This window comes from Lepisma saccharinum, chromosome 30 (assembly GCF_977018435.1).
Source record: "Lepisma saccharinum chromosome 30, izLepSacc3.1, whole genome shotgun sequence".
In the NCBI taxonomy this organism is placed as follows: domain Eukaryota; kingdom Metazoa; phylum Arthropoda; class Insecta; order Zygentoma; family Lepismatidae; genus Lepisma; species Lepisma saccharinum.
The window spans coordinates 1318621-1344527 of record NC_139258.1 but is presented as its reverse complement, the minus strand read 5'-3'; the positions used below and the strand labels follow the sequence as shown (position 1 = coordinate 1344527).

The window sequence follows — 25907 nt, the reverse complement described above, 5'->3', positions numbered from 1 at the left end:
GGTTTTCCAATGACTGCCCAACAAATACAGTAAAAACTGCATATCCCGTAACCTCTATAAGAAGGAAACATGTAAATACGGAAAAAAGTCCCCAGAACGGACCGATTTTATACCTGAAAATGACCTGCTTAAGGCGGAAAACGGAACACCATTTAAAGACCAACGAGATTCTTTTATTCTCAGTAAGACGGAAATTTCTTCCTTTATTTTTCTCGCTCGCAAAGAAAACAATGCAATACTGTAAGTGGAACACGCCTCTGTTGCCACTCGCTTATCGGTAACATTGTCGATATGAAAGAATGCGCTACAATACTCATAGCTGTTACAATTCAGTTTCTTTCTTTCATGGGGATGAGTGATATGATGAAATTGATGAATGTATCGCATTTTTATTCATGTACGTACATGCATTAGTACTCTACATTATAAGTAACGCGAAATGTAAATCTGTCTTTCCATTATTTCCTGCAGCGCTCTATACTGTATTTAAAGTCAACCCTGTATAAAAAGGAAAACTGTTAAGACGGAAAATTTTGCTCGGAACCATCATGTTCCGGGATAGACAGGTTTTACTGTATCTTCACACTGTACAGAGAAATGCTCTGGTAAACCAATTCCCTCCAAAAGCTTCACGCCACCTCACTCACCCGGAGCGCAGTTCCGTCGCTCCATCTAAATTTTTTACAGGTGCAAGTGAATGTTCCGGGCCGCTACATTATCCTTCAAAAGAAAACACGTCCCGAGTACCGTAAGAAAAATGACCTCTGCCTCATCAATATTTCCAAGAAGATGAACGTAATGGAGTTCTCTGAGTTTAAGGTGAGCTAAGCTTCAGAAATATAGCAGTGTCGCAGTTTTTAGCTCTTGGGAGAGCTGGCTCGGTCCCCCGAGTACGGGAAGCCACCCGTCGCAGTATTTTATCGAGTAGGGTCTTTGGACGGACGCTCATAGGAACTCGTTTCACGTGCTACGATATAATAAAGTCTGGCTATTCCACTCAAGACGATGGAGGGTTAATGACGAGACGAGATTTGTCAGTCTCGGTTTCGTTTCGAGTAGTAAATGCCTATCTCGTTCTCGTCTCGAGTTATATACTATAGCTCGACCACAAGAAGGGAAATTTCCCCTTTTGCAGGGAAATTGGGACCAAAATTTTAACGAAAAGGGAATTTGAATGAAAAATACCACAATTGCAGGGAAATTTTAAGGTTATCTAACTACATTATAACAGTTTATGTTAATTTCGAATTTCATATCTACGATTTTATGTTATTTATTTTGCTATTCCTACTTGGTTCTGCTCCTTTAAGTTTATTGTACGTTGCCTTTATGTATCTGGAATAGTAACGATGAGGATTAACAAATAAATGGATTCCTGACCAGGATTCAAACCTAGGACATATGGTCCCAGGTTGAATCCTGGTCAGGAAATGATGAAACTGAAATGTGAAAATGTCTTAAAATATCTTTTATTCAAACAATTCAACGGAATACTTAACAACGTACTACTACTGCTTCCACCACCACCACTAATAATGCTGTTACTAGCATTACTACTAATAATTATTATTATTATATAATTTGCTTAGGTGAAGGGAAAAATTGGTCCAAAAAGGGAAATTTTGCCCCTTGGAAAGGGAAATTGTGCCTTCATATTGTGGCAACACTGCCACAAGGGAAAAAACCTTCCGTCAAAAGCGTTCGCGCGTCTTCCCTGCCGTTATCGGTGCTCGGGGCAGTGTTGCCAGGTCAGACTTGGAAAAATCGTGAGATTGTTCCTTGGGAAACGAGAAGATTTGCTACAAAATCCGATGATCAAATAGTAGCGGATGAACGACGTTCTCGGGGGCGGCATATGCGTGCGCACGGGGAGCCAGGGGACGTCCCAAGATTTTTTCCAGCGAGTGGGAAACAATGTATTTTTATCAGGAGGGTAAACGAGGCACATTACCCCGTAATAATGTTGCCCTATCTGAGAACACAACTTGAGTTTGAAATTATCATGTTCCTACATCCCTATTATAATAATGGATGTAAATTACTGTGAATGAAATCAACTCATACATGTGAAATTATAGGTACCTTTATGTCAACATTCACTTTCCAGAAGGGGAGGGGGGTGGCGACCATCCTTGCACTTCCTTCTGGACGGCCATGCAGCTATATAATTTTGTAGAAAATTAAGTATTTAAGAATAGTATATTAAGGATAGAAAATTAAGTATTTTCAAGTTTCTCTAGCAAATTTCTTGTTATTAACACTCACATGCTTAATTCGTCAGTTATGTTGCCTCTATGTTGCCGCATTCAATATATATACATTATATATATACATACATACATACATACACATAAATGTATAAAATAATTTGCCCACGCTACGAAGTCAGTGTTTCAACCTAGTAAGGCAAGGACGTTTCACTGTGTCTGTGTCACTTCATCCATTTCACCAGTTTTTCATTCATCCATATTGTCGTACTTACCCGTAGAGTCACAAAAGCGACGTAAAATAACTAAAATAGAAATAGATTTTCGGGTAGGATAAAATACAACCATCTAAAAATAGTAATGTAGTTATAGTAATAAAATAATAATGTCCTAGCACAATTGAGTATCGTTTGGCATAATTTCACAGTTCAAACAGCACTTTTGATGGCTGAGTGGAGTTCCACTCTACCTCTCCCCTCCATGTTCAAGTAAGATGAGCAGGAAACGTGTTTTTGAGCAGGCCGTTGGAGGTTCCATAGCAATAGCTTCTTAAGGAATTCACCCGAGAAATAAATAGGTCTGGCAACCCTGACGTTGGCCGCGCTGAATGCTCCTTCTCCGTGTCCTTTTCCCCACCCGATGAGGTTCTGCGCAGGTTTCTATCCTTGTAATTACACTATACGAACCGTCGAAAAACTTACTATTATCCGGAATATAAGTAACAGGCTCGCAACTGTCATTAATGGATTCACTTTTTAGTTACCCCAAACAATATGCAATGACCTACCTTTAAATGAGGTAACGAAAAAGTCATTAAAAATAATATAAATTATATTTAAAGATTCATAGCTTGATTTTTTAATTTGAAAAAAGTTTAGCATATTTAAGAATACAGGATGTCCGGATTGGAATTTTCTTATAATGAACATGTGAGATCATTTTGTTTCGCAGGCAAGGTGGTAGATGGTAGCATAATTGGGAAACTGGGAAAATTTGAAATTTATTTATTTATTTAATTAAAGTTTCAGATACAGTACTTAAAGACCATTTTATACTGCAACTGTAGCAACAAGAAGAAAATAGAAACCATAATAAAAATAAAAATAACAACAACAACAAAAAGACAATACAAGATGGCAGACGAAAAAAAGAAATTGTTACACGTACATTCTTAGCGATTGTCGGAAACTTTGTTCTGACAAGAAAATATCTGTATTTACAGGCAGGCTATTATATAAGTGGGGGAGCCTATAGTAAAGAGACTGCTGTAGGAGAGAGAGCCTTGTAGAAGGAATGTGAAAGAGCTTTACGTTGCGGGTTGGCCGTGAGGGTACTCGTAGATGAAATTGGTTGACAAGGAATTCGGTTTTAATTTTGCCATTAATGATTTTATGCAAAAATTTCATGTCTGCTAGTTCGTGACGAGTGTGTGGTGACTGGATGTTCAAAATAGACATAATATATGTTTTATGGAGGTGTCTGAGAGAAGGAATTCTATGGCGAGCAATGGCGAGGAAAAAGCTGAGGACAGAATCAATCCTGGAAAGATTAGTTTTAGAAGCCATAGTCCAGATGGGGGAACAGAATTCAAGAATGGGAGAGATAAAGGATTTGAAAAATATGCTAATGGCTGATTGGTTTTGGATTTCAGGGAACCTGTACAGAATACCAAGGAGACGCATGGCTCGTTTAGTAGTATATGTAATGTGATCATTGAAGTTTAGCTTTTCATCGATGATAACACCAAGATCTTTTTGAGAGGAAACATTTTTGTTGGGACAGTTTTCTAGAGTATAAAGAGAGATCAGTTTGTTCCTTTTTAAGGAAATGGTGAGGCAGGAGCATTTCTGAGGGTTCAATTCAAGTTGTTACAATTAAGGAACGTGACGTTGTTGTTTTTTGTATTCCAGCTGGTGAAATAATCTGAAGTAATAATTTGTCTTTAAATCTAAATTTAGCTATCAATACTGTGGAGGTACGTCAAGGACATGGTGTATTCAACCAAACTATGGAACAGCTTTGTGAAAGGATTGCAGTTGCCATTGGGACAGTCACACCACACATGCTACAGGCAACCTGGCGAGAAATCGAGTGTCGAATGGACATCCTCTGGACGACTCGTGAGGCACATGTGGAAATGTACTAAATGAACTAATTACTACTTTCCTCACAGAAACTTTATGTGTATGTATATCCTTTACTCGGTCAATGGGTCACATATAGGCGTAGTCGGCTGATGTTGATTAAAAAGTGCATGTGCTTTTAGCACCTTCATACTTGTATGTGAGGTTGTAAACGCTCACATATGTTCAGATAAGACGTTGAAATGTCCTGTCGAAGAAAACCGACTTATCCATGACCCCCTCCTCTTCCTTTCCCATCGCGTTTTCGATGCGAGGTTTGACATTGCATTGTTGCGTCATTCTAAATTTTCTATGACAGCAACGACCATGAAACAAGTTTCATTTTGTTGCAAAAGGTCTATTCTTTTAAAACAATGCAAAAGTTTGCGCCCTTTTCCCAAAATTGCGGGAAAAGAGGGGGCGAACGCCAGATTTTTATTTTTTTTCATTCAAATTTGGGGACTTATCCCCACCTCCAAACCCCATTTTTCTCACTTGGGCATATTCTAAATTGTATACGGTCGCGTGCTCTGATGTTTTTGCTTACAAACAAAAGTTAGCCGAAGTAGATTGCTCAAACAGTCTCCGAGTAATAATAATTTATTCTCTAATATGCAAATTAGCTATTTTTTTTTTGCCAAAATGCAGAATTGTACATATTGCGTCATATTTCAGCCTGTATGAGGACTACGGACTTGAAACAAGTTTCACTTTGTTGCAAATGGTCTATTCTTTTAAAACAATGCAAAAGTTTGCGGCCTTTTCCCAAAATAGCGGGGCCAGATTTTCTTTCATTGAAATTTGGGGACTTAGCCCACAACCCCGTTTTTCTCACTTGGGAACTCTGAATTATATACGGTCGTGTGCTCCGATGTTTTTGCTTCCAAACAACAAAAGTTATCCGAAGTAGATTCCTCAAATAGTCTCAGAGATATAACGTTTTCCTGAAATAAGTGTAAAAATTTTAAAATCGCGCGCAAAGGCCGCGACCAGAGAGGGGTTACTTTCGAAAACCCGCTCGGCGGTGTAAAGGATATTCATTGATGTATAATTCATTTGGATACATCAAATCCATGTGCAGTTACAGACAATTGCCATTAGGGCGTTTCAATTCCGACACCTTGTATTTCAGTTATGACTTAGTGTCCGAAGAACGTACAAATACTACGATACTTTGCGACACAGAAAATTCGAGCGGTGTTAGCAGGATATAAGTCTACAAGTAAAAGGAGAAAGGTTAAGAATAATAATTAAAATAAAATAAAAATATTAAAAAAGGCTTTGAATGGCAACACCCTACGCTCAGAGAACTAAATGCATCATATGGATTGATGCACCATCATGCATCGATTGATGCACTAAAGTGTGTTTTATGGCTTCTTCAAAGAATCAGATTCATATTTTATGGATTTGGGTGCATTTTTTGTATGTCGTGAAAGAAACACCAAAGTGCATCATTTTATTCAAGTGAGGATTTATTTCAGTCGAGATGCACTTCAATGCATCAGCTGATGCGTTTTGATGCACCAGAATGCATCTTTCTCGATGATGCATTTAAACGTTTCGTCTGAGCTACAAAAACTCTGTAGCAACTTAGCTTGCAACTCCTTCAACATCAGCGAATAATCTTTAGTGGCCTTTATTGAGAACCTTCAACTTAAGAAATTGAATTTTAAACTGGACAAACTTCCGTATGTATTATTCGCCTTAATAATGACTAGGGCTAGGATGTTTATGACCTAAAAATCACCAAAATATGCAAAATAAAATATGCTCTTATGACCTAAAATTGTACAAAATATGCACTATAATTTGAAAAATATGCCCTTATAACTGGACTGTTTCAGACATTAATATCTAAATGCTGAGATATTTTCACATACGCACTATTTTAGTTCACTTCATCGGCCCTGAGTTGAAATGCACAATGAATATTTTATCTAAATTTTCAAATTAAAATGAAAAAGATTTTGCTACAGAAAAAAACCCTCGAGTAAACATGGGAGTAAGAACGAGTCCACTTCTAAAATGACTGTATATTTGTTGAAAATGCAAAAATATGCTGAATATGACAGAAAATCCATCGAAATATGCTATATCACGCAGAAACGGCCAAACATGCCCTTAGAAAGCACCTTAACTTAATTAGTTTCTTCACAATATGAATTTCTATATATTTAGGGAACACATCACCCTTACCAAAATAAATATGCTAAGTCATGAAAATCCTATCGCTAATAATGACATAAGAACGACAAAATGCAAATTCAAAAGTTAAGGCTCGTGGAAATCAACCACCACTAATCTACGCAATCAAATTTATAACATTTGAAGGAATTTCATGTCCCGTTAACGCCAAGCAGTTTAACCAAAATGCCCAGATGGGGCTGGTCACGTGGTATTGAAAAGCTTAGGACGGATCAATACGCATTTTATGGCCATAGTTCAGAACTGAAATCGGAGACGAAACTTGGCTTCCAGAACGATTTCTCGACCCCTCCTCTCCTAATGCATTCACAAGACCAAAGTCAAGGACAAATTGGAAAACTTGAAGTAAAAGGGAAGTAATGCCAGGAGTAGAAGAACTGCATCGACCCACACTGGTTCTTTGTAAGCAGTTTCAACATTACAAAGTACCTTGCAACACTTCTTGTTTATCAAGTGTACCAAAATAGTTGCACTTTGTACCGTTATGGATACGTCACCAAAACTTCAAGGGGTGTGAATTTCAGTCGGCAGTAACATTAGGGTAAAGAGTCTAAGTCACGATGGATGGAGGGCGCACATACCGCAGAGATCGCGTGCTCATCCTCTTAATAAGAGATGACAAGATTTGGGTGAATATCATCATTTATTCCGGGAACTGAAACAGCATCCAGATAAATTTCATGGATATATAAGAATGTCTATTTAAATTTTCGACTACATCTTAAATTAAATGAAGCAAAATATAGAAGAAATTCTGAACAAATGAAGATAGCATTCCGTGCAACGCTTCGTGACCTTGGGAGGAGAACCAATGAGAACACGAGCCACAGCGATGCTACCGCTAGACATCTATGTAAAAACAAACTCGGTTGTTCATCACCGCGGTCGACCTCTAAGTCGCGATGTAGCGCATATCTCCGGCATGCACTTACCCATTTATATCAACGCGTTTGTGTCATCATGGAGGTGACATCGAGGTACCGACCGCGACTTAAACATCGACCTCGACCGCGAGGCATCTTCGGCATGTCTTTACCCTTAGGCGACTAATACCAAGGACGTCGCGCAGGCAACCTGGAGGGAGAGTAGGTAAAGTTGAAGTCCTGATTCGAACGCCACTTTACTTTCCGAAAGATCAGTTTCCCTCTGTTACAGGAGTACGTGAAGTCCACGTGGAGTCCAGTATATCCTCCCCTCAAACCTTTCCCACCAATAGCGTCCGTTTTATAAACTGACAGCTGGTCAAGTACACGTGGAGTAAATGGTTGCCAATTCAGCTTCTATAAAGATTTCTAAACCTGAGGTTGCGGTTCTCTTTGATAGCTTGTGTTATTGTGTTGTGCTTAGACAATGTGGAGACCTTGGGAGTGTAACGTCGCAGTGAATGAATGGATGTCTAAACACTGCAGGTAAAAGTGACATCAGCGTTTCTCATAAAAACAGATGCTGGCTCCAAACCAGATCCGCGTCCGGTCGGCTTCCTCTCGAGCTGTTTTAACCTTTCGATTACCAAGCCCATTTTGCCATGTAAGCCCTCCGGGACAGGGCCAATTTTAAGCAAAATGCAAAGTTTCATTTAGATGACTGTAGATCGGAGGCTAATTGCCCTAGACAGACGAATGAAGTGCCGTTATACGCGGAATAAACCATAGATTCGGACTACATAAAATTTATGTACATTGAGTGTATATATGGATGCGGGGGGAGGGGAGGAACCGGAAAATTTCACAATCTCAGACAAAATGCCCCTCCGTCCCTGGACAACAAAGTACAGTACATTGTCAAAATACACATGGAAATGATCTCTGGTATGTCTGGAACAACAAAATAATTGCACTATTATGATATGAACAATACAACACGACTTGCACCCCCAAAACGATATGCCTGTACGCCACTGAGCCATTCAGAAAAATGCGCAGTTACCTTGAAACGACTGTAGGTCCGAAGCTAATTGCCCTAGATGGACGAATCAAGTACAGTTATACGCGGAACGAACCATAAAATCGGACTACATAAAATTTATGTACATCGAGTGTATATATGGATGCGGGTGGAGGGGAGAAACCGGAAAATTCCCCTTCCCCCTTCCACAACAAAGTACAGGACATTGTCAAAATACACATGGAAATGATCTCTGGTATGTCTGGAACAACAAAATAATTGCACTATTATGATATGAACAATACAACACGACTTGCACCCCCAAAACGATATGCCTGTACGCCACTGAGCCATTCAGAAAAATGCGCAGTTACCTTGAAACGACTGTAGGTCCGAAGCTAATTGCCCTAGATGGACGAATCAAGTACAGTTATACGCGGAACGAACCATAAAATCGGACTACATAAAATTTATGTACATCGAGTGTATATATGGATGCGGGTGGAGGGGAGAAACCGGAAAATTCCCCTTCCCCCTTCCACAACAAAGTACAGGACATTGTCAAAATACACATGGAAATGATCCCAGGCATATTTGGAACAAGAAAATAATTGCATTATTATCATACGAGCAATAGAACACGACTTGTAACCCCCCAAAGACATGTCTATGCGCCACTGACTCAGTTTCAAAGGAAGCCGCCATCCCCCCTTTTTATGGAAGAACAAGACGTTGCAAGAGTCTTTACGGTGCAGTATATGTGTTAACAATAATATAAAAGAAGAAAATCGCAATTCCAGCGAAGCAGGACTTCAACTATAACAAAAGGCAAGAGGAAATTAATGAGTAGTGTCCGAATCGAGAGGCGAAAGGGAATGGATTACCCTTGCTTTCTTTCCTTACTAAAGCCCGCATCACACGGAAATAGATTTCCAGTAGGTATGCCCTAGTTGGCGCTGGACTGGCTACCAATTTGCTGGTTTTTGCCTCACACGATACTTATCAGTGTACTTGTCGATAGACTTTTGTTCCCATACGAGGGAAGTTGTAATGGCGGCCGCGTGAGATGTAAACAATGTATCACTTCACATTTTTAAAAGCCGATAACTATTCAACCGAGAGGAATAACGTTTCGTATAAAAAGTTATTAGGTACAAAACAATGGCGCTGCTTAAATACATACTTTACAATGTTTACTGTACACGTATGGGAAAATATTTTAGTTCTTTCAAATGTAAACACCGTGCACTCGGCATAGATGGTGTAACTCAACGCGCCTTTCATGCTGTATACGTTATACATTGCTGGAGTAACACTCGGAAACCACAGACAAAAACGCTCCTTTGCACACTCACAGATTATCTTCACATGGCGAAACTTTGCTCTGATTGGCTGTTCCACAGAATCCAGTCGAGGAAAGCAAGTAGCAATTAGAACATGTCCTATTCCTCCAAACCAGTCAAGCAGTCAGCCAGGCGGCCATGATTGCTACCTAGAAAGTTAGTTCAGCGCCAACTAGGGCATTCCTACTAGAAATCCAGTTCCGTGTGATAGGAGCTTTATACTTTCAAAATAAGTTTCCAACTGGAGAAAGAGAGCTTCCCCGTTTCTTTATGATGCATCGAAGATTTGAATTATGGTGATGGACTTGGAACCATAAATCGAAGTAAATTAACAAAAGTAGAGTACGACTCTATTTATAAAGATGGATCATGGAGTCTTTTTTTCATACAGAACTTTACAAAAAAACTATAAATAGCTATATATAAAAGGCAAAACCCCCATTTTATTAAAAAAATACTATGTCCGATTGTTAACACAATATATGAAGCTGAAGACTCGACCTGGGGACCGAGAGCGCTGAATGCTGGACTTCAGTACTTCAAGCCAGGGTTGTTAAAAGTCCAAGGAATTTTATATAAATTCAATTCCGGTCCAGGAGAGAAAATCAGCAAGCGTAAATGTGTTAATGACCGTAAAGAACCTTTTTATATGTAAATTATTTCAATTCGGTCCAGGAACCTTCTCTCCCCGGATCAATTTAAATACCAATACGGTCCAGGAACCTTTATACAATAAAACAATATGCAACTTGTACCGAATTCAAGTTGTGCGAGAAAAGGGTTCCGGTCCTTTAACGGAACCCAATAGAATTTATGGGTTCTTGAACCTCTAACTACCCTGTTTTATGGAGCTCCCGGACATATCCGGTTCACCTTGACATTAACAAAATTTGTCACTCACCTTCGGCATGTTGTAATGAAAAATACACATACATAGCCACAAGAACTGGTCTTACTACAGATGATTCCCTGACATTCGCTACGAGACTCGGTGGCAAGAGGCCCGGCGTCAGGGTTCGTCTTTCCCGGTGAACGGGGTCCGCGACAGTCGCACGCTACAGTCTGTTTCTCTCGCTCTCTTTCCCTTTCTGTTGACGTTGCAGACTGACGCCAGTATAATCCTCCCTCGGAAGTTGTGTTGTGTTGTGTACGTGTGTTGAAGATTGTGGCTTAATATGGCACCACGAAAATTTACATTACAACAAAGGATTTATCTTGTCGAGTGTTACTTTGGACAGAGGAATTGTGGAGAAGTGCGACGACGTTTTGCAACGAAAATTCCTGGTGTTCCCGTTCCACATAGCGTGTCATTCTATAGAATGAAGGGATCTGAACCAGTTAACTGATGGGGTGATGTAAACTACTCATCATTCATCCTCTTGATGAGACCACTCGTCATTGACATGACGAGTTATTGCTTGGCATGCGAAAGGTACAAATTACACAAAGGAATTAAACTACTGAAAAGACAATGGCAACTCGTTGGATTTTGTGAACCGTTGAACCTGTATCATGGCTGGGTGTAGGATAATTACCTGTCTAACTAAAGTCTCTGAGCTGAATCGAAAATAGCGAAGTCCTCTGTAAGCTTCTCTCTAAGTGTTGACCAAAGCGTGCTTCCACTATCGACCTCCTGTCTTGCTGACCTCCTCTCTCTACCAACTCAATTCCCAAAGTCCAGTCTCTTCCCAGCTTGTCTCACCTCTATATTCCCTGGCCATCGAGCTCTTCCTCGATGCCGAATCGCCGAATCGTGTTTATTCTAATTGCTACCATGCAAACCGCTGACACCAAACCCAGAAGTGTTACCTGTTTCCTGAATGCTCAGGAGGTTTGCATGGCACAACACAATGCATTGTAAACATGCCTAAGAGGCTTGAGACAGCTGAGAAAAACAAGTGAATGCCCTGGTCAACATGAAGCGTTCAGAGAGACTTAATAAAATAAACATACAATCTTAGGGATTGATACGATAGGACCACTATATTAAACCTCGTAAAAAGAGTTTAGAGTAACAGGGTCAGTTCTGAATAAAAGTGGAAAGAAAAACCCACGTGTACTTACTGAGGAAAAACTCGATGAGATAGGACAAAGGTTAGAAGTCTCCTTGGAAATCTATCCGCCGCCTCTCACAAGAAACGGGTGTTTCAAAAACCACAGCATGTAGAGCTGCTAAAATTCTTAAATTTAAGCCCTAAAAAATAAAGTATACAAAGACAATCCGCACACCATCCGTGAGTTAAAAGAGAGTATTGTACGAGAATTACAGTAGACGAACTTGCACGTGTAAATGCCAATTTCCTTCGGAGATGCCAGGAATGTGTTGCAGCAGAGCGACATCATTTTCAACACTTATGTAGTCAAGGTTAGTACACAATATGAAAACAGTAATTTTAATAGCCGACTCTAGCGACTCTCGCGGACCCCGTTCACCGGGAAAGACAAGCGCTGATGTCTGGCAGCTTGCCGCCGAGTCTCGTAGCGAATGTCAGGGAATGCTCTACTTCAAGAGCATGCAAAGTGAAAACAGAATACTTACGATGGGCTCTGGGTCGCCGGCGAAGACGAGATGTCGTCGTTAGCGTCGTAGAAGTCTTCCTCCTCCGAGCTGGAGTACGAGGTCTCTGGAACAATCAGTGTCATGCCTGGGCTACCGGTTGGAGACAGTCCTGGAAGTAGCAGAGTGGATGAAACTCATTTATTGAACTCTAAGAAAGCTCTATTGATGGCTTTGTTTCGTTTTTGGAAACCCACATTACCCCAAAAGAAAGTAAATGAGGCGGTGTACAATTTGGGTACACGTCATGGGCGCCCGCAGGGGGCAGAAGGGGCACTTGCCCCCGCTGAGATTTCTGGGAAGAATTAATGTAATTCGAATGGTAAAATTGTAGATATTTTGTAACAAAAAGTATTGTTTCCTGTGAAGTTACAGCAACTATTATTATTATTATTATTATTTGAAATAGGGTTACATTTAATCTTACAGTCTATTTTACACTGATTAAGTAACTGTAAAAAACAGCTTCTTGTCCTACATGATGAATTAATGTTAAGTATACAGTTATGCAAATTGTATATAGATATACAACATATGGAAATTACAAATGTATGTAATTTAAAAAACATAAGAAGTAATGTAATATTAATAATAAGTAAACAATAATAGCAATAATAATAATAGAAGTGTGTCTGACTATGCCCACCCCCGAGGAAAAAGCCTTCGGACGCAGTGCGTCAATATGAATGTACAGTGGGATGTATAAGTATTACCACGCAAATTGTCCATCACGGTGTTTATACTCTTTGTTTTACGCATCGAGAGCTTCAAAATACGAAACGCCAAACGAGGAACTATACAATTTCTCCATCAGGATGCGAGAAATTTCTTTGCTTAAAAACACGTAGGATGCAATAGCGATGGGCAAATTGCCGAGGAATACTTGTGCATCCCGCTGTACGTGAAGAAAATACTCCCGCTTCATTCAACTCTTCACGTGAAGAACATAACGTCGTTACTTTGTAATCAATAAAGAGTCCCGGATAGTGGAGGAACATTGCACAGTAGTTCGCATCACGCTTTAAGCTGTAGATCCAGTCCAGGTTGGCCTACCTGTGCATAAAGCGGAGTTTAAACCAGTGGCGGCCGGCGGCAACTATGTTGGGTAGTGCCAACGTGATCAAGAAATCGAAAAAAAAAACCTCCGCAATGCCCGCTAAGTGGGAATAAAACTTCCAGAGTTTTTCTTTATATTGATGCCTTGTCTGATTTTCTATCATAAATAGCAACGTCATAATAACTGTGTAAAGTTGCACCATTAATTTTGAATTACCCTGTACAAAAACGAATGATTACAACAGATATGTGATGCACAAAAAATCTTGTTACATTTTCCATTGCCTACATAGTGCGTTGAGTGAACGACTACGATTCTCATTACCGACTAACAATTCACTGTCCATGTAGCTTCATCAATGTCATCCCCACTGTCACGGTTAGCTACAAGGGTTGATCAAATGAAAAGGTAGGAAACGTCGTAACAACGGAATCGTTTATATAATACCGATGCCGCGATGGGAGAACGTAGCGTGATATGTAGGGGTGCGATTGGAGTCGCCACGCGGCATCGGAGCATGCAGGGGAACGCGCATGCGCAGGAGAGAGCAGAGGCTCCGATACAGAGCGCCGTCCAAGTGACGCGGCAGTGCGTGTTCGGACAGGATGGCGTTAACATTGGCAAATTCGACTGTTGATTTGATTTAGTTTATTTTACTTCGCGTTTTGTGCCTCTTGGCTAATTTGCGAAGATGGGGATGAGTGATGAAATTGATGAATGGACATTCACAAACAACCAAGCCCGACCGGGATTCGAACCCGGGACCCTTGGCGTCGCAGCGCGATGTGATAACCACTCGGCCACAGGGTCGGGCAATTCGACTGTTGAGGAGCAGCGAGGCGTTATCAGTTTTCTGACAGCGGAAGGTGTTAAACCGGCCGATATTCATCGCCGGATGGTGAACGTTTACGGGGAAGACGAACGACCGGGGCTGCTCACGGAGGGTGTGGTTCTGCTCCATGATAACGCACGTCGACACGTCTCCAGGGTCACACACGCGGAACTGGCCAGGTTTAAGTGGGAGCAGCTAGACCATCCGCCCTACAGTCCGGACTTATCCCCCTGTGACTTCCATGTGTTTGGTCCCCTGAAAAAGCATCTCAAAGGAAAGCGCTTCACCTCGGACGATGTGAAGGACTGGGTCGCGTCACGGCCAAAGGAATTCTGGGAAAAAGGAATCATTCGGCTCGTTCATCAATGGGATCAATGTGCTCAGGCCTATGGAGGATACTTTGAATAAAGTATTCGTTTACACCGACAGTGTCGTTTTGTACCTTTTCTTCTGATCAACCCTTGTACAAGTGGCAGAAAAACGACACAATGTGCGACTACGTTGATTTATTTTACGTGGCTTTTCTGCAACTTTTGGCTAATTGCCACGATGGGTACAGACGCCAGAGCGTCGTTAGTCTGCGAAATTCAGTCCACAGTGTACTATGTGGAAGAGAGGTTGAAATTTAGTTGTCCGTTACCCCTTACGCCCCACTGCAGGGTTAGAACAGTGGGAAAAAGTCAAGGAATATAGAGATTAGGTAAAGCCATCCGAAGATTGCCGATCTTGCACGAACGCGTGACGTCACCGGAGAAGCAGTGAGCTCGGCTGAAGCAGACGGCCCCTAGCATTTATATGAGAGATTCAGAGAGCGAAAGTATATTATTACTTTTAGGAGGGGGAAAATATTAATTGTCATCCTCCAAGATGGTATTGAGGCATCCTTTTAATGATTAGTAACATAATTGAAAACGCGCTACTTTTAAAAAGAGGCAAAGTACATGTGAAAAAATGTATTTTGAAAATCCATATTCCTGAAACTTTCTGACCGATGCGCTACAAAGAAAGTTGCGTGTTCTCCTTTAGAATTTTGTCATGTTACAAATCGTAATATAATTTTAACAAAAACGTGGCATGCTAAAGAGAATTAAAGAGTTTAAAAAAATAATTGATTAATAGACTTAGTTTATTTTACTTCGCTTATCTGTCACATATGGCTAATCGCAAAGATGAGGATGCGTAATGATATGATGAAATTGAAGAAAGGAAAGTAGACCCATGCCCGGGCGGGGATTCGAACCTGGGGGGCCCTTCGCATCGTAAAGCGTTGTGCTAACCACTTCGCCACGGAGGTCAGCATTACAAGGAAATCAACAGAAATTGTCATCTATGTTTTAATATGCGAGAAACATTTGCGAGGAAGTTATTGAAGTAACAAATAATTATTACAAGACATTGTGATGAAAATTATTAATATATCTGAAATATCGAGAGTTGACCTTGCAGTCTCTAAATGTACTTTTAGGGTTACGCAAAACCTTTACTCAAAATTGATAGTGTAAATTTATAAGCTATTAAAATTTAAAACTTATTCCTGTTCGAAAAGAGAAACTGCCAAGTCAAATTAATATTTCGTAGAAATACATATATTTGTCTTTCATGAGGCCAAGAGAGTATTTGGAGGGGACGCTGGCTTGGGAAGGCTATAGCCCCGGATCTCGGTCTGCAAAGGGGCTTCCAGTGGGAAAACATTCCTATGAAATAGTCCAGAAGAAGGGGCGAAATGATTTTTTTTTAAAATGGCTCAAGAATACAAAGATATAAGTGGATATTTGACAAGCTTAGTCTAAAACGTACAGCTGAAGTCGTACGTGTGTGTGTGTGTGGGAGGGGGGGGGGCTACGTGAGGTAACACAGTGGAATATGATTCACAATACTAAAATTAAAATAAATATGTGGGAACAATGGAAATCAAAATATGTTGTAGCTAGTAACAGCGCAATAGTAAAGATGGAGGGGTAAATCATATTTTCCCGGGGCAATCATTTTTATTATACCGTTACATACGACACAAAAATGCATATTTTGGCTAAAAGAGCATTCATTCATTTATTTATTTTGTCGTTTTACTGGGGGCAGATAAGAGAGAGAGAGAAATTGTCGAACGAGAATTGGGGGGCGTTCCTGCCCCCCCCCCCCCGTAGTGTAGTCACTGCCTATGACTATGCTGGAGAAGAATGCACCAATTAATACGCTATTAAATAAAACAGATACTTTTAAAACTTATAATCAAATTATTTGTGAACTATGATTTAAATTTAGAGAGAGCACATACCTGTTTAATTTAATTTGGATGAGTTAACTTCTGAAGCCTGCCATTTCCGAGCCTTCTTCCGGTGTAACTGCACTGCCCTTTGAACCCTAGCTGCTGCGTTCAGGTCCAAAATGTGTGTGTGTGTGGGGGGGGGGGACAAGGAGACAAGCATTAAGAGGCCATAGTGTGATAGTGTGGAGGCAAAAGAATGGGGAGCAACTAACTCCTAAATCGTCGCCACTGTTTAAGGCTGTCATTTTAATCAGAACGTGAAATTGGGACATTTTCTACCACTCAACTCCTCTGTTTCCATGCATTAATATTGTGTGCCGGAACCATCTCAGTATGTATGTTTGTCCATTTCTTCTCATCAGGCATCAAAACATCTATGTACCAGAAGTGTTTTTACGAAGGTGTTACACATGCACGGAATGCACAATCCACTCGACAACACAAGATTCAAACTGTGTGCTGGGAACTGAAATCAAACAGTTCACGAATATTTCTCTCTCATTCGAGCCTGAACACCACTAATGTGTCTTGTCCTCCCATGTTTGCAGCTCTTATAAAAGCCGAAACCCACCAAATTGTTCATATTCATGCCTAAGCACTCGCAAGTGTCCAAAATTGTCTGTTGAGTGTGTGTCGAACCCAGTAGCCTTAAACAAAAGTATTTTTTTATGCCATGAAATTCTCGGACTGCATACACAAAATTTGGTCCTGGCACAACCAAATCATCACTCAAAACTTTGATTTTCAGTTGATCTGTGCAGCTTAATTCTTTTTTAATAAATCGCTCCAATGCCCAGCCCGATACTGCCAAAATATTCACTTTAGAGAGAGAGACCTTCGATCTCTTCGTCTTTCGACCCGAACTACTCGTAGCACTACTCGAAGTTTCGCTGTCTTCAATGTTTTTAGCTTTGGGACCGAACTGGAACTAGTGGTAGACTTCGTTACTTTACGGTATTTAGTCCATTTCATTTTCGAATCACTAGATCTTATAAAGCAACCAATGGACACTGACTGATCACTAATCGACTGTATGAATTGTCACACTTACCTCTGAAGTCTCCACCTATTCTGTTGTACAGATCAACCGGGAAATTGAAGTCGCGTATTAATATCCTCATTATATTCTAGAACGTTTCGCAGATATCACGATTCGTAAATATTGCCAGTAGTTCGACTCCTTCTCTTTTTCAAGAACTTTCCCTCTCGCGCTTTCCAGAGATTAAAAAATTTCAATGAATCCGAATCGCCCTACCTGCGGCACTACCTTTGTTGTGCAGCTTCCAAATGCTGACAAGTCTCTTCTACATAGCGTTCAAGTTCGCTACGACAACACCGAAAGCGTAAGAAAAGTTTACGTGCAATATTATCAACTACAGGGTTATAGAACATTCTCCGTCTTGCCTTGATAAGTATTTCTCTCCTAAAATTATCGTCACATTATTGAAGAAGACAAAAACCTAATTTTATCTAGTGTAAAATGAAAACTTTCCTGGTGGGGGAGTCCAAGAGTTACGATCCCCACCTTGGATACGCGCTATAAACAATAACAGGGTCCGTAGAACATTCTCCGTCTTGCCTCGATAATTATTTATCTCCTTAAATTATCGTCACATTATTGAAGAAGACAAAAACCTAATTTTATCTTGTGTAAACTGAAAAATTTCCTGGGGGAGGGGGCTCGAGACACCTGATGCCCACCTTGGATACGCACTATTAACAATAACAGGGTTATAGAACATTCTCCGTCTTGTCTCGATAATTATCTCTCTCAAATTATCACCATATTATTCAAGAAGCCAAAAACCTAATTTTATCTAGCGTAAACTGAAAATTTTCTGAAGGGGGGCTTGAGCTCCCTGATTCCCACCTTGGATACGAGCTGTTACAAATAACAGGGTTATAGAATATTCTCCGTCTTGCCTCGATAATTATTTCTCTCCTTAAATTAACGTCACATTATTTTATTTGACACCACAAAAAACAAAAAATCTCATTTTATCTAGTGTAAACCGAAAACTTTCGGGGGGCTTGAGCCCCATAAGCCCCCCCTTGGATACGTGCCTGGGAAGCAGTCACGTTTATTACACCCTTACATTTACATACAATATTATAAAGTTCTGCTTTTAGATCTCGCACAATGCCTTTTTCACGAAAATGGGCAATCTCGCATTTTTTTATATCAATCAAGCTGTGATATTTTAGATTTATTCCGTTAGTTTTCTGGTAATAGTTTTCACAGCTTTCCATAGCATTTAGGCATGATTTCAGTTGACAAGAACAAAATAATCTTATTTCAAAACATAGAGCAAAAAGAAATACAACGCGCTTAAGTTAAAACTCCCTTACATTGGAAGCCTGGAGAGAACAAAACAGGGGTTCCTTCGTAACACGATTTCTTGAAAACCATTTTACACATTTGAATCAACTTTGTGATAAATTGATTAGAAAGGATGAATCTTAACAGTAAAAGTTGTAACTTTTCCCTTGCTACTATATTTTAGAAGATATTCGTTGTCAAATTTATCAATATTTGCATAAGGAACCAGCCTTTTCCGTGCCGAGTGTTTCGATGGTGACGTCATGCATCCACGGACAACTGCGCATACGATCTGCGCCGCCGAACGAGCACCCCCTGGGAAAAAGTGGCCATGGGCTTCTTTAGTCAGAAAAACACAACAATGAAAGAAACGCCAGCAGGCTGAGTTAATTTCGACTTAACACGCTACAAGTGGAAGCAGACAACAACAATCACAAGAACGGACCGACCATAACAACAACAACAACAAAAAAATACGCAGTAGTAATCGATACATCGAGAAAATCAGAAAAGGCACTACTATTTCGATTATTCATGCACCTAAAAGCAACTGTACTCACCCATTAGGATAACTTTCCTTGTAGCAGAGCCTGTTACGTTCCTGCTTAATGAAAGGCACCCATTATCGCAACCGGATGCGATCCCTAAGCGCAAGTCGGTCTTAACTTCCTACTCAACGGAAGCTAACGAACTGGGAAGAAGAACCCATCAGTGTAGCATAGCATTGAATTGAATTGAAAAGTCCTTTTATTTACTACAGAGCGAGATTCAACCTTGGGCTGCTCTACCACCTAACTCTGGTGATTAAAAGTTACAATATCAGGGGCCGGATTTTGTTGACATTTCATCTTTTAACTGGTGCAACGTAGACATTGCTAACTAGTACAGAAATCCTCAACACCCTTCTCAGGTTAAGGAAATGTAATTTTTTGGGTCATTTTTTTTAACATTTTGAGTCATTTTTTTGCGTCATTGCATGCTGAAACATAACAAGTTCAACAATTTCTGTTTTGTCTGAATGTTATCTTGCGGTACTTAATCTGTGTTGAACTACCAGCGCAACAAAGCCTGTCTGAAAATCGCGAAATGCAACATTGTCGAGTTTCTTATTCACAGTCAGTACAACACACCAAGGTGAAGAAGCAATTGTTAAATTGTTTGTCTTGGAATATATATACTATTTTCAATAAGCAGATTGAGTTTTGTACGAATTTTTGGGTCATTTTTCAAAGATTTTAGGTGATTTTACAGGATTTTTCTTGTCATTTTAAAGGTCATTTTTCAATGATTTTTAGGTCGTCAAAATCCGGGCCCTGTATCAAATATATAACATAACATGAATGATTTGATTAATTGATGTAGTTTATTTTACTTCGCGTTTTGTGCCTATTGATGAATGGACATTCACAAACAACCAAGCCCGAGCGGGATTCGAATCCGGGACCCTTGGCGTCGCAGCGATGTGCTAACCACTCGGCCACAGGGTCCGGCATAACATGAATGAATTTGACATAAATGAGAAATAACAAAATTTTAGGAGAATACAATGACAGATACATTAATACACACACGCGCACACACATACATACGTGTACATACGCAATTTCCAAATAGAGACTAAAATAGTATGCACACAGGTTGAAATATTCGTTGTGTCAGATAACTGTTTGCGGAGTGGAGTGGGAATAAAGGAAGACATACTGGAATATATTCGACGATTTGCATGTCTTCAGTTAAAAACACGGATGACAGCCATCACTCCAGCGGAGCAGATTATCAAATACTCTGTACACGGCTTTGATTATATAGGCGCCGATTTCTTCAAACAATTGGGCGGGAGAGGCAAAGTTAAGCAAGCCGATTTCTTTCCGTTTGCGGGTTAAGTTTGTTACCCTGCCCCCGTGTCAGGGCAACAGTGTTTTTTTTTCTTATTTAAATATTTTATTAATATGTTAATTAATTAGGTAATGACGTGTATAAACATATGTGTTATCAGTGTAAATCAATTTATTATGCATTTTTAGGTTCATATTATTCCATGTATAAATACCATGTAGCTCTCTGTTCTTGCTTCGTGTTTCGAACGTTCGAGGAAAAGGCGGGCAGTTTAGCTGTTAAAGATTAAAAATTTTGAAAGAAGGGCCGTTGGCAACAGACGCCAACCAAACGTATATAAACTCCCAGATGAGAGTAGGGGAGGTCGGCTGTTGGAAGTGAGACTTGGAAGGGAGAGGCTGTTTTTGCTTCGGTCAGCTAGGACCGGAGGACAGGTCTCCCGAAACGGATGCTGTAAGAGATTGGATTGCCGGGCAAGCTAGTGCCTTGGTGTCCAGTTTACAGGTAAAAAGGTAGTTTGTACTGGATGTTATTTTGAAGTAATTACGGTGCGCCGGGCGGCCTCGCGCCTGTTAAGACGTTTCTTGGAGTAACGCGAGTCTACCTTGTGACAAGCGTACTCCCGATGTAATTCATGCAATGTAAAGCATCCAGGTACAAACAATAGAGATTCCAACATCAAAATTAGAGTTCTGGCCCGATAATTAGAGAAATGAACGTTCGGATACGACTTGTATATACCGTGCGTCCATTTCGATCTGCAGCCGAGAGATCGGGAGAAGCGTGGCGGGCGGCACTGACGGAGATGCCGACATTTGCGGCCTGAAATGCCCGCTTATTTTTATGGACATATGCAGACATTTATATAAATATTGCAAAACGAGCACTAACCTGTGTTATAACAGTATGGTTTTAATTTTAGTAGCTTAGTGACTGTATGTGCCGATGATTTTGACACGCCCACCTCTTGTGAAACACGGCGTAGAGGTTTGTTTGGAGAACGTTCTAACGCTGCACCAATATCATCGATTTTTGCTTCGGTTAGAATCCGTCGTTTTTGCTTAGGTGTTTTAAAATTTAACGATACAGTTTCTCGTAATTTAAGGACAAGATGTCTAACCGTATCTCTGTGTGGAGTTGAAACGCATGGGAATTTCTGTACAAATTACCTACACACGTCTCGACACGAGTTTGTTTTCACGTAGGTACGTGTCATACATAAAAAAATCTTTGTTCTAACGTGAATCTTGCGGCTGGCATTCCAATCGTCTCACTGACACGTCACACATACACACTACAATAACACAAACAAGTAACTGCAAGTAACCAAGAATAACACTCTTGCGCACAGTACGAAATTAACACGCTCTTGGTTTACATTGCTCGCCACTATATTTACAACTCTGTCTTCATCTAGTCGCGAAGGAACAAAAAACTCGAGCTCGGATATTTCGGATTGCAAGGAAGCTCACGAAAACAATTCACTTTTATCGGTTTCGTCTGCAGTGTAATCCTGATACAGTGTTGCACATTCGAAACCTCCAAACGATTCCCATGGCCACAAAACTCTTTCAAGGATATAAACTTAAACAGGACGTTACTGGTCAAAACTATGATTAAAATGCTTTATTATCTGTGGCTCTTAACATCGTTTCTATAGCGTATTTATTTGTGTATATAAGAGCAGAACTTGGATGAATTACAGAAGAACTTTTGCGTGTTATAACACAGGTTAGTGATCGTTTTGCAATATTTATATAAATGTCTGCATATGTCTATAAAAATAAGCGGGCATTACAGGCCGCAAATGTCGGCATCTCCGTCAGCGCCGCCCGCCACGCTTCTCCCGATCTCTCGGCTGCAGATCGAAATGAACGCACGGTACTTTAAATTTACGTTTATTAAACTATAGAAATTATCCAAAAATTTCCGTTTTTAATTTCACAAAAGCTGGACAAGGTAATTTATCCCCTATCGTAATAAAGGTTTCGCAAAGGTTATCCGTTGTCTCTTGTAGTTAATTATATAATTATGTTGACTTGTAGCAACCCACGTGCATTGTCGTACAAAGAAAGATACCCCTAGACAAATCAGAGCCGAGTACGAAGTGCACCGAACCTCGAGTGCGGAGGTAAAGTGTGGGGGGGCAGGATAGTAACAAGTTTTTTATTAAAAAAAAATTGTAGAGACCTACGAATATACACACTTGAGTTAACATTTCAAAAATTGTAATTACAATTACTAGCTCTGACAACAAAAATGTACCTATCAAAATACTGTACATCGAACTTAATGAGCTGGACAAAAAAACCCACTATATTCTGATTATACAATTATGTTACATAATACTGGGTGTTTCAGTGGGGATTCCCACATTTGAATTAATTGTAACTTCATTGATTTGTTGCTTTAAGTCCACTTTATGCACAGTAAGGCTAATCGGGACTGGACCTACAGTTTAAAGTGGGATCCGAACCACTATGTGCCTCCACCGGGAATCGAACCCGGGACCCCTTGATTACAAGGCGACGACGATACCACTGCACCATCGGAGAGGCCAATTGTAACTTCATGTCCATGCCGGTATTCACATATCAAGTGCACTCAAACGACGCACAAACTCATGGAGTTTTCAACAGTCTGTGTTCCTTATCAGCAGACGGCACTGTTGAAATGCCGTCATTGTTTTTTGCTTCTGGCACCTTTTATCGTACTCATTGCCGGTTGCATCAGAAAACATGGTGAAACGTGCAAGAATGTGTCTTGAAGAGAATGGAGGCCACTTTCAGCATTTGATGTGATGGTAAGTCATTCTCCCACAGTTGTTTTCTAATTTGCAATGTTATTATGTCGAATGCTATAGCTATTTAAAAAGCGGGACTTCCCACTGAAACACCCTGTATTTTATATGTAACTTTTGATTGAAAATTTATCATCATGTTATGTTTATCACATACTTTTTTCTACAATCTTTTTTGTGGGAGTTTAATATCTTCACACGCAAACATAACGTAACACTGGCCACAGTAATGAAGTATGAAGTACCACACATACTATGTTTACAGTTATAACGTATAAGTAACAGATGTACTAATCCTGCTTAAAAAAAGTCGCATTTTGCAAAACAGAATATTTGCAACTTCTACTCGGCTTTTACGAAGGCTGTTAGTGACACGTGACAGCAACAGTGTTGCCAGTGTCCTTCGTAATATTGTGAAAACATCGATTTTTGGAACAGCCCATTTATTCCCTTATGCAATGTTTTTGAAACTTCGTCAAAGTTCTTTTTCTGTCAAATTCAATAGATGGCCATCCAAATTGTTCGTTGGTATTGTGAAATGTTGCAATAATTTACCTCAGTGAGTTCTGTGCATAAATACACACGATTTGAAAAAAAAAAAACTTTGGCAACACTTTGCTTATTTGTTATTAAAATATGCATGTTCTTACTTATGTTTGTCTCTCTAAATTTTCCCAATATACAGGACATTCTCTTGGCAGAAAGCGTTTCTTATCATTCCGTTTCGCTATTCCGTTATAGGGTCGTAAACACCGCGTTGCGTGACTTTTCGGACACACTGTAATATCCAGTTTATCCTTATGTACTTGACACAGTGCCACAAAGTTAAGACGCTTGTGGGTCATCGTATTTCGTAAAATATATATATGTACATTATATACCTTCCGATAATTATGTTATTGTCGCTAATTACCTTCTATTTACATATTTTTTTAAAATTATTCATTGTATTAATAAATTATTCCGGGTCATTTAGTTCTAAATACATATATGTTAGTTCTAAATATTGCAATTTAGTTCTAAACACTAAACACCAACATCCACTAACGAACATGAAAGCTACTAAAGAATTTTCGAGACGGCGACCCACTTCTGTAACAGCAGACAGATATCCCAAGGCCAGGTGCAAACTGGATTACAGAGACAGGTTTAAAACTTAACGAGGTCAAAACTTCCGCGTGGAACAACCTTTAATATCAACATCATTGCGTGGAAATTAAAAACTGCGGCCGGATAATGAACCGGAATATTAGATCCGGATTCCCATCCGCTAATGTGTGCCGCCGATCAATATGAAGAGGCGGACACCTCTAAATCATTCCCAACGCCGTGTGGAAGGAAAGTGCAGAGCCGTAATCTGGCGTGAAATTTAAATGGGGAGCCGCTAACACGCCAGAGAAATTACAAGGCTCTGAGACCTTGTGACGAGTTTCCCGCTGTCATCGAATATACTGCACGTTGTTCACAACTTTAACGTACCAGTCAAAATTTGTATTTCTAGTCAACCTTTTTGCATAGGGTTCCCAAAGGTGCCCCTACTGTCCATGGGCGTCCAGAAGAAGGGGGAGGGACATTAAAATCAACCAAAAATTATACAGAGCATTCCATGATATTCGCTACGAGACTCGGCGGCAAGCTGTCCGGCGTCAGCGCTTGTTATTTCCCGGTGGACGGGGTCCGCGACAGTCGCTAGAGTCGGCTATTAAAATTACAGTTTTCATATTGTGTACTAACCTTGACTACAGACGGTGTGGAAAATGATGTCCCTCTGCTGCAACAGATTCCTGGCATCTCCCAAGGAAATTGGCATTTACACGTGCAAGTTCGTCTACTGTAATTCTCGTACAATACTCTCTTTTAACTCACGGATGGTGTGCGGATTGTCTTTGTATACTTTATTTCCCCATTTTTCTTTCCACTTTTATTCACAACTGACCCTGTTACTCTAAACCTTTTTACGAGGTTTAATATAGTGGTCCTATGTGGAACGGGAACACCAGGAAATTTCGTTGCAAAACGTCGTCGCACTTCTCCACAATTCCTCTTTCCGAAGTAACACTCGACAAAATAAATCCTTTGTTGTAATGTAAACTTTTGTGGTGCCATATTAAGCCACAATCTTCAACACAAGGACACAACACAACTTCCGAGGGAGGATTATACTGGCGTCAGTCTGCAACGTCAACAGAAAGGGAAAGAGAGCGAAAAAAACAGACTGTAGCGTGCGACTGTCACGAACCCGTTCACCGGGAGAAACAAGGGTTGATGCCGGGCCGCTTGCCGCCGAGTCTCGTAGCGAATGTCAGGGAATGCTCTGTATGTGTTAATTATTGCATGAATATGATACATTGAAATTTAAGCAATGTTTTTTGAGGAACCAACACTATAATTGGAAAAAATGTGCCTTGTTTGACCCCCTGGAAAAAAAACCTTCCTTGCCCCTCACTGGAAAAAATCCTGCGAACGTCCATGTT

At 40.2% G+C, this 25907-nt stretch overlaps 1 protein-coding gene across 4 annotated transcripts in view; it reads right to left on the bottom strand.

Annotated features, from left to right (window-relative positions):
• The window catches only part of LOC145981899 (oxysterol-binding protein-related protein 9), a 340511-nt gene that overhangs the window by 139575 nt on the left and 175029 nt on the right, over positions 1–25907 (bottom strand). For all 4 annotated transcript variants that reach the window (XM_083115391.1, XM_083115393.1, XM_083115392.1 and 1 more), the window contains one exon: positions 12305–12434. In XM_083115391.1, the coding sequence (XP_082971517.1) occupies positions 12305–12434 (130 nt within the window). The remainder of the gene's footprint in view (positions 1–12304; positions 12435–25907) is intronic.